The sequence below is a fragment of the Myotis lucifugus genome, unplaced genomic scaffold, assembly GCF_000147115.1.
Source record: "Myotis lucifugus unplaced genomic scaffold, Myoluc2.0 scaffold_4416, whole genome shotgun sequence".
NCBI lineage: Eukaryota > Metazoa > Chordata > Mammalia > Chiroptera > Vespertilionidae > Myotis > Myotis lucifugus.
The window spans coordinates 294-10,264 of NW_005875464.1; the positions used below are offsets into that span (position 1 = coordinate 294).

At 54.9% G+C, this 9,971-nt stretch overlaps 1 protein-coding gene across 1 annotated transcript; it reads right to left on the reverse strand.

Moving 5' to 3' along the window:
- Positions 1 to 240: 240 nt before the first annotated feature.
- On the reverse strand, positions 241 to 9,399 carry LOC102421668 (basement membrane-specific heparan sulfate proteoglycan core protein-like; the record flags this gene model as incomplete). The annotated part of the gene is made up of 14 exons (XM_006108935.3): positions 241 to 388; positions 482 to 678; positions 778 to 957; positions 1,467 to 1,630; positions 4,348 to 4,494; positions 4,588 to 4,739; positions 4,834 to 4,978; positions 5,141 to 5,272; positions 6,288 to 6,407; positions 6,500 to 6,733; positions 6,993 to 7,121; positions 8,678 to 8,838; positions 9,129 to 9,187; positions 9,290 to 9,399. Coding segments are annotated over 14 exons (2,078 nt in total), but the record flags the coding sequence as incomplete, so codon positions are not given.
- Positions 9,400 to 9,971: the final 572 nt, after the last annotated feature.

The window sequence follows — 9,971 nt, forward strand, 5'->3', positions numbered from 1 at the left end:
AGGGAATCAAACCCAGCGACCTCCTGGTTCATAGGTTGATGCTCAACCACTGAGCATACCAGCCAGGCTCCAGCATTGGTTTGACCAGGGTGGGAGAAAATAGGACTTTCACTTCCTTCATCTGAACATTGTATCTCTATGAATGCGTCCAGAGGTCACAGAAGCTTGTCTGGTGGCCATGACCCCTGTCTTTGTCCCCTGCCCCTACCCAGCGTCCAAGTGCCAGCTGGCACTACTCACCAGGCAGTGGCCATACACAGGGTCGCAATAGGTGGCATGGCCATTGCAGTTGCAGCCAGAGCAGGTACCCAGGTAGGGCCCTCCAGGCACCCGGGTAAAGTGGGCATCACAGCTCTCGCAGGATAAGCCAGAATAGCCAACAGGGCACCTGTGGGGAAAGGACCAAGACAGTGGCTGCAGGAACTGTGAGGTCCTGCTGTTTCTCTCCCATCCCTGCCAGGGTCCCTGCTGGGTCAGGCACCTGCACTCCTCTACGCTGTGGGCACGGCCGTGGCTGGTGGCGTAGGTGACAGTGGTATCCATGGCGATGTCGCTCAGCCCCACGCTGGCCATCTTGGCATTGTACACTGTCTGGATGAGCACAGCCTCCAGGCTCTGCAGCACCTGCATCATCTCCGCCCGCTGCACTGGCTGGCCAGACTCGTGGACCCAGTGCTCCTGGGTGCAGACAGAGGTGCGGGGGCGAAGGTCACCCGTCAGTGCCTGCCCAGCCTGCACCCTCTTACCCCCAGCCCTGAGGGCTCAGGCACCACCCACCTCAGAGAACTGGACTTGGCGCTGGTTCAGAGCACCAGGTTGGGTGGGTGTGTGGCCTCGAGAGAGTAGGCGATATCCAGCACCCACAAGGACCACATCCGGCCGCTGCACTGGCTCCAGCGTGCCTCGTGCCAGCTCATATCGTATCTTGTAGCGCAGCGAGCCGCCGTAGGAGTCCACCTGGCCAAGACAGAGCCAATCAGGGCAGGGCACCCATGAATATGCTTGATGCCTCTTTGTGTGCTCAGTCATCCCCCTCCCCCTCACTCTGCAACCTAGTGCTCACTGTGTGCCTGGCATGGAGCTGGGCACAGGGAGCAGAGACGAGAGCGACCTGGGCTCTGCCTTCGGGGTGTGCAATCCAATGTGGTGAGGAATATGCTAATTCTATGCAAAAGATGCCCTGGGAGACCTGAGGAGCGGCCCTTATCTCAGTCCTGGTGTGGAGGTGGTCCAGGAGGGTTTTCTGAAGGCTGAGTCGGCTGGCATTCCTCCCGACTTGAGAGGGGCAGGCAGGATGAAGAGCTGCTGCCCACAGGGGCTGTGCTGGGGCACGACCACACCTTTCCCCACAGCTGAGTCTTCCCTGCTGCCCACTAGCTTCAGAAGGAGGAAAGCCCAAGCAGGTTCTGGGCACGCGAGGAGGGGCTTCGCCCCCTTCTTATCCAGGTGGCAGCTGGGCCCCTCACCTTGTTGCCCAGGAACTGCTCGGGCAGAGCCCAGAAAGAGTCGTGGACCAGGAAGCGTCGGGACAGGTCGACCAGCTGGAACTCCTGCAGAGCAGTGTCGATCTGCAGCTGGGTGGTGGAGAGGGGTGGCATGCTGGGCTGCGAGGGCATCACCACCTTCACGCCTGTGGGTGGCAAGAGGGAGGGGTTGAGGGCCATAGCATGTGACTGCCCTAGACACCATCTTAAAAGGTGGGAAAGTTCTGGGAGAAATCTGACTTAGAGAGAACTTCAGTCTCTTTCCCAAAGTAAAAAAAAAAAGCAGTTTCTTTCACTTCCTGAAGCTTTGGCGCAACATTTCCCACAGCATGCTCTGGGGAGAGCCAATGCAGTAGAATGATGGTTGGGGACTATTTGGGAACCACAGGGTCAAAGAAAGGCTAACGGGATTCTTTGCAACAGGACTTCTCAGAGCCTTTTCCTTGCCAATAGGTCCAGGAACTGTAAGGGTTGGAACAGCCCTCAGGGGGGCAGTAAAGAGCTACACGGGGCTGAAGAACAGGCACCCAATCCTGGTTCCGCCACCCTCCAGATATGAGTGTGGGCAAAGGCCTCAGTTTTCCCATGTGTAAAATGGGGTAATAGTGGCTTGCCTGGAAGGGTTATTAGGAAGATAAAATGAGCAGACTGATATAAAATGCTTAAAACAAAGTGTGGCGCAGAGGAAGTGCTCAAAAAACAGCTAGCTGTTATTACTGCTGCTGGATGGTTAGCTGTTGCTGCTCTAACTGCAACAGGTCATCTAATCCAACCCTCTCCTACACACACAGGAATTCTCTCCAGCCCTATAGGGTAGCACCAACCATCCAAGAGAACATTCTGTGATGATGGAAATACCCTCTATCTGTACTTCCCAATATGCTGGCCACTACCCACATGTGGCTAGAGTGACCGAGGATCTGAATTAATTTATTTAAATTTAAATAGCTACAGGTGGCTAGTGACTACCACACTGGACAGCTCTAAGGGATGGGGAGCTCATTACTTCCAAAGGCAGTCCCTCCCAAGTCTGGACGCGACTCTCAGACAGTTCTTTACCCTGCTTCTGTATCTGTCTACATCTGCAATAGTTTTTCCCCTTGACCCTAAATGTGCCCCAGCAACCATGGAGGAGCCCAGCACCTCATCTGCAGAATGAGCATACACAGCCCCCAAGACCAGGCTACACTGCCCCACGCCTGCCTCCCTCCCTCCCTCCCTCCCAGGGATGTTTTTAGGCTCCCCTCTATCCTGGTCACCATCCACGTTCAGGCCACCTACTCACTCTGGAATTCCCTGCCCACCTTGACCATCCTGATTCCAATCAGACAGATCTCTAAAACAGCTGTGTGACCCCCCCCCGCCCCCCCCCTCTCGCCACACACACACACACAACCTCTAAGACAGTGGTTCTCAACCTTCTGGCCCTTTAAATACAGTTCCTCATGTTGTGACCCAACCACAAAATTATTTTCGTTGCTACTTCATTACTGTAATGTTGCCACTGTTATGAATCGTAATGTAAATATCTGATATGCAGGATGGTCTTAGGCGACCCCTGTGAAAGGGTCGCTCGACCGCCAAAGGGGTCGCGACCCACAGGTTGAGAACCGCTGCTCTAAGAGCTTCGAGGTCCTCATCTGAGAACAGTATAAACAGCCACAACCTTGCAACCTTGCCAGGACTATTAGCCACCCAACGACTATGTGAGTCAAGCCACAGTGCCAATCGAGTGCTTGTGAAATGGTGCCCATGGCCATTATTGTTCTAAATATACCAGGGGAACAACTTTGGGAGGTGATTACATTTGATAAGTCACTCTGAGGTTCCTCAACCAACAAAGGGACATAACAGGCGACATCTGTGGAGTGCTTACTGTGTAAGGCCCTAAGCCTTCCACTTGCACTTAACCTTCTGTGCTGGAGGTAATGAGATGAAGGGCTGGCTGACGTCAGGTGCTAAACGACAAAGCTGGGACTTGAACCCAGGTCTGTCTGATGTCTGGGCCCATGCCATTCTGCCTCTCAAAGCAAGAGAACTGAGTCCAGCTGCCTGCCTTTATGTTTGGGAAAACAGGCCCAGAGAAGCCAAGAGACTTGGCCAAAGTCCCACAGGCAGTACTTTGGTGCAGCCGGAGGTCAGTCCTGGGCTGAAATGCTCTGGGGACAATGACACCTCTCAATCTGTCAGGATCAGGAAGGCAGTAGGGAATACTTCCTGGGCACTTGTCATGGACCAAGTGCTATTCTGAGAGGCTGACATGTATTAACCCAGGGGTCCTCAAACTACGGCCCGCAGGCCACATGCAAATACAAATATTGTATTTGTTCCCGTTTTGTTTTTTTACTTCAAAATAAGATATGTGCAGTGTGCATAGGAATTTGTTCATAGTTTTTTTTTAAACTATAGTCCGGCCCTCCAACGGTCTGAGGGACAGTGAACTGGCCCCCTGTTTAAAAAGTTTGAGGACCCCTGTATTAACCCATTAAGTCATTACAACTACCTGGGAGGGAGTTATTATTTTCTTCCCATTTTGTAGATGAGAAAACTGAGACACAAGATAGGATTGACCAAGGGTACACAGGCAGTAAGGGCCAGAGCCAGGATTTGAACCAGGAATCTGATGCCAGAGCCCATCCTCTTTATAACCCGAAGTAGGCAAATGTCAAGTGTGGATTTGGCTTTTCCTAAAAATGTTTGTTTTCCCCCTGAAATGCTTTTCTCACAGGACTCGGCATTTCTTCAACAACCTTGTATCCCTTCCCAGTGCTGCTGTTCCCCCATGTCTTCCCTCCCTCTAAGCCCGCTGGAGCCTGGTGTCTGCCTCCCACCCCCCCCAGTGCCCACCCCCACACCAACGCACCCTTGAAGTCATCAGGCTGGTCAAAGCGCAGCCGGATCTGGTCTCGGAAGCGGCGGCTGCTCTGGCACACGTTGGTAACCCCAAAGCAGAAGCAGGGCAGGCAGGAGGCGCTGTGCTCCAGGTAGAAGTGCCCATCGGCGCAGGGTCCTGCTGGGCGGCATAGGGGTGGGCTGCAGCAGGCCCCAGGCAGGCAGCCCTGGCTCACCCCCATGCCCGTGCCCTCCAGTCTGACGGTGGTACCTCGCTGAGGAATGAGCTCCAGGACACCATCAGGAATGCCGAACACCATGCCTTGGGCATTCATGGCCTCACAGGTGTAGGCACCCTGATCTGCCTCCTTCACGTCTCGAATGGTCAGCGTGCCTCGGCCTCCCTCACTGGTCACTGTCACCCTGATGGGTCCCGAGACAGAGGCAGGGTCAGGCCTGGGCCATTGGCCCAGCCTCCTCTACAACCCCAGCCCCCAACCCAGGCCCAGAGCCAAACCTAGTATGAGATGGGATGTGGCCCCAGTTGAGTCGCCAGTTGATGATGGGGGTGGGGACACCGATGGCCACACAAGTGAAGGTTACTGTCTGGCCCCGGGAGGCCTGGATCAACTCCTGGGGAGGGGTCACCACCTGGGGAGGCACTGGAAGACAGGAGCAGATGTGAGGGGTGTGAGGGGCAAAGGGACAAGAAGGGAGCGGATGGATCAGAGGAGCCAGGCAGGAGGGCTGAGGCTGAGACTATAGAGAGGGGCCAGTGGAAACCAGCCCAGGGCCCCCATCTCGCCCCCCAACTCCCTGCTCACTGCAGCCAATCTCATCGCTGCGGTCGGAACAGTCACTCTCCTTATCACAGTGGTAGCTGGCTGAGATGCACTCGTTTGTGGAGACACAGCGGAACTGCGTGGGCTCACACACGTCCTCGGGGTGCTTGGCAGCTGGGGGACAGAGCAGGTGGTGTGGGCAGAGGGTGGACCAGCCCCATTCTGACCTGTGCCCACAGCCCCACCCTGTCCACCTTCCCCAGGTGTTCCCAGGATCACTCTCTCATCTCGCCCACGTGACACAGACGCCCCGACCAGGCCCAGGCACTGTTGCCACAATACTGCCCCACAATGTCACCATCATCAAGGCGGCCATCAAACAGCTCATCACATTACCCAACCCCCCCTGCCCCCCCACTCCTTTGACTGTTTCCCTGCTCTTAGACAACAGATAGGTGGATGCAGTGGGAAAGATGACAATGAATGGATGGATGATAAGTGGAGAGATGGATGGGAAGAAGGATGTTGAACAAATGGATGGATGGACAGTGAATGGATGGATAATAGAATGGATGGTGAGATGGACAGAAGGATGTTGAATAGATAGGTGGATAGACAGATGAAGAGCTTTGCAGCTAGACAATGGTGGATGGATAGTTGGATGAAAGGGTGGGCAGATAGATGGGAGGAAAGAAGGATGCTGGACAGATGGACAATGGACAGTTGAATTGACAGATGGATTAAGAGCTGGGATGATGAAGGAACAAATAACTCAGAACCAGCTCTACGTGAAAACCCGCAAGGCCCATAAGGGGAATGCTTTGACTCACACATACATCAAGGAACCCATGAGCAAGGCACCCTGGTGTATATATCGAGCCCTTTTAGCCACTCATCCGACCCACACGCAAGCATAAATAACAAAGACAAGATTAATGGTAACAAAATAAAGAAAAGAAAGAAAGAGACATTAACCATGGGCAATCTGCCCAGACTGCTTGCTACAAAGACCAGCTCAGAGCCAAGGGCTCTCAATGCTGGGGTCAGAGAGAGATGAACCTTCAAGTTTGTCCCCAGGGCCTTCACCACGCAGCCAGGGAGAGTAAACAAACCTACCCCAGAAGGGAAAGAACGGGGTGAACGAGGCCGGGGCGGGGCAAGGACGCCAGGCAAATCCTGGGACACTCACGGCAGTTGGCCTCATCGGTGTGGTCCTCACAGTCAGAGTCGCCGTCACAGCGCCACAGCTTGAGGACACAGTGCCCGTTTCCGCAGGGGAACTCGTTGGGCTCGCAGGGCGGAGTGGGGCCTGAGTGAACCAGGCAGGGTTCAGCCAGAGGCCCGCCTCTGGCCGGGTCCCCCACCCTGAGCCCCCTCCCTCCATCCCTGCCCAGTCCTCACCACAGTCCAGCTCATCACTGCCGTCCTTGCAGTCCTCTTGCCCATCACAGACATAGTCTTTGGGGATGCAGTGCCCACTGTGACATGTGGTCTCGTGGGGCCCACAGGGCCTGTCAGGACGGAGAGCCGGGGTGACTGGAAGTAGCCGTGTGGTGGTTGCCTCTGGCCGGGGTGTTACAGGTAAAATCTCCGCCAGATGGGGTGGTGTGGAGTGGACCTCTGGAACTGGCTCTTCTGTGGACACAGCCCACTTGGCGTTGGCAGGCGTATGACCCCTCACCCCTTGCCCCCCACACTCCCCAGGCCCTCCCTGCCACACACACACAGTGCCCTGGCCCTGACCCTGGTATCACCCTTCCATGTCCCTGCCCACCTCCCTCAGACCCCTCTGCCTGCACCCAACCCTCACAACCCCAATTGACTTGCAGGCCCAGGCATATCCTGACCTTTCCCTGGCATCTGCAGGCCACTGTGCCCCCAGGCAGCCCCTCACCACAATTGAGCTCATCAGACATGTCCCTGCAGTCAGGCCTCCGGTCACAGCGATACTCCAGGGCCACACACTCATTGTGGCTGTGGCAGGCAAACTCAGTCTCCGTGCAGACTCTGGGGATCTGGGGCACTGTGGGGTTGGAGGGAGTCAGAGGGGCAGGCGGAAGATTGATGGGAGGCGTCAAGGACAGCTCAGGCACTGCCAGGCTGGGCGTGGGCTTTGGTGCCCTGTGTCAGGCCATGTGGTTTTGGGCAGACTCAGCAAGAGCACATGGTGGACACATCCACAGCACACATGAGATATATGTGTGGCACAGGCCTCACACACAGTTAACATGCCACACATGCAACCACCACACCACACACATGCAGGCCACACCTGGCCCAGCGAGGATAAAGAGGAAGAGGAGAAGGGGTGGCTTGTGGGCTATGCCCAGCCATCTTGCCCTCATCCTTCCTTCCCCTCCACCTATTAACTTCAGTTACCCTGCTGGGCCTGGCTCCGGCTTACACTCTCACCTGGTGTCACCGCGGCCGCCACAGCGGCCAAGGGGGGCGGGGGTGTCTGTGCTGGAAAGGAAGGGGTGATCAGCAGCCATCCCCCCTGGGACCTGGGACCTGGGAGCTGCAGGGCTGGGCCAGGCCCATCCCACCATCCCTAGCCCTGAAGACTCATTGAAAAATGAAGAGGCTGGACCCCCTGCAATCTTCAGACCTGGGCCTGGGGATGCCAACAGAGCAAACCTGACCTTCGGGTACATTAATTAACGGTTTATGTGCAGAATGAGAAGGTGATGGCTTCACTGCATTTTCCTGATTGGGCTACACCATGACAGGGAGTTTGTTCAGTTCTGAGTTCCACTGAGTCAGAGGGGGTGACATGTTGGAGTCTTCCCAGGAGAGGGGACTGAAATAGACAGCTGAGACCCGTAGCCTATGAGGAATGAACTGGAACTGTTTAGCCTAGAGAAGAAAAGACTCAGGGACTCAAAATAGGAGACAGGGTGCAGCAAAAAGAACCCTGCGCCAGTGAGAGGACAAAGGCCCAGACTTTGCATCTAACAGCTGTGTGACTTCGGGCCAGTTTCCTATTCTCTCTGAGCCTCAGTTTCCCATCTGCTTCTCATCTCATCTTATCATAGACTCTGGCAAGACTGGCATAGACACAGGGTTTGTTTAAGTTCTTTCTTTTCCATTATCTGTGTATGTGGATCTGGACAAGTCCTTTTTCCTTTCTGGGCCTCAATACCCTCATCTCTAAAGCAGGAGGTATAATATCTATTTCACAGGAATTATTGTGAAGATTGAGGCTGGAAATTAAGGGCATTACAGAGTGCCTAGCATGTATTCAGTGCTTGGTAAATAATTGTTGGTTATTATTAAACACAAAAGTGTTTTGGATCTGAAAGTGCTGTATGAGGAAAAGATTACCTATTGTCAATGTATAGAGGTAGATGGAGAACAGAAATTGAGTCTAATAGGTACAAGTTAGAGGAAACAATTTATGCTCAACCCAAGACAAGACTGCATAAGGATTGATGGGGCAGACCCACCAGGTGGTGAGCTCCCTGTCCCTAGTGGTGTGCAAGCCCAAGCTAAGACAGCCCATGGTGGGGATACTCAAAAGGGATCCACATGAGTCTGATAAACTGGAGGAGGTGACCCCAGGCTCCAAGATGGGCTCACCTGTGCCCAGGTGTCGAAACTGGAATCCCTGGGGAGAGGTGGTGTAGGAGGCAATGGAGCCCCTGGAGACGACCGAGTGCAGCACCTCCTGAATCTGAGCCCCATCTGTGTTTCCTTCGGAGCCCACGTCCAACTCCACGAAGACCCAGCCATCCAGCTCCCTAGGGACAGGCATGGGGCGGGGGAGCAGGGTGAGAAAGATGCCTGTGGTCTCAGCTCCTCGCTTGGTCCCCTGTCTGACAGTTAGACCTGATCTCCTGACACCCTGTAGCCCAGGCAGGGCATGTTAAGGTCCAAATTGTCCCCCAACTAACTCCTGATTTTTCACCAATATTCACCTGACTAGACCTCTTCTGCCTTCCCTCCTAGTACCCAGGCTTCTCTCCATCTTTGTCAGCTTCTTCCGGGTTACCCACCAGCCCCCAACCAGCCCCCAGGGCACCCTTCTCACTTGATGAACACCACACTGACAATCTGGTCTCCAGGAATCTTCAAGTACTCTGACTCCAGCTGGGGAGGGACACAGCGCCGTCAGCCTCCAGATGCCCTCACCCCACCCTCAAGTCCTGCCCACCGACACCAGGCGAGCTCCCAAAAGCCCCTTCACCTCACCGTGTCTACCACAGCCTTGGATACTTCTTGGAAAGCCTGGGAGCCTGCGTCCTCCAGCTCAGAGCTGTAGTGGATGGAGCGAGTGAAATTCACCAGGGCTCGGAAATAAACTGCAGAGAGGGGAGGAGAGGTGTGTCACTGTGTGGTGGCCTCAGCAGTTAGGCCGTAGGTGGAAATAGGGAGATGTTCCCTGAGGCCTCTTGCTGAGGCTGACACCTGGGTGCCTACAGCTCTGCCCAGCACGGCCCCTATCACCACATACTACAGTGGCCCTGGCTGGTCTGCCCAGGGGTCAAAGCTGAGGCCCCACCCTTGAGTGAGGGGCTTCAACTAATAGGGAAAGTGGTCTGATCCAGAAATCAAGAGATGGTGCAGAAGAGGAGACCCCTGGCAGCTCAGAGGAAGGCTAAACAAGAAAAGTGGCTTCCAGAGGCTGGCCTAGTACAGAAATTACTAGTGACCCAAATGTTTCCCCACTCTTCCCTGGCCAATTCCTTCTCATCCTTCAGGGCTCAGCTCAGCCATCACCTCCTCCAACCCTGGCTGGTTAGAGACCCCTCCTTGGGGCTCTGGCAGACTCTCTGCTTCTCCATCAGAGCACCTTCTACCCCACCTTGCACAGTCCTGCCTGAATACATGTGGATCGTAGAGCATCTTCATAAAAATCATGGGTTCTGAGGTC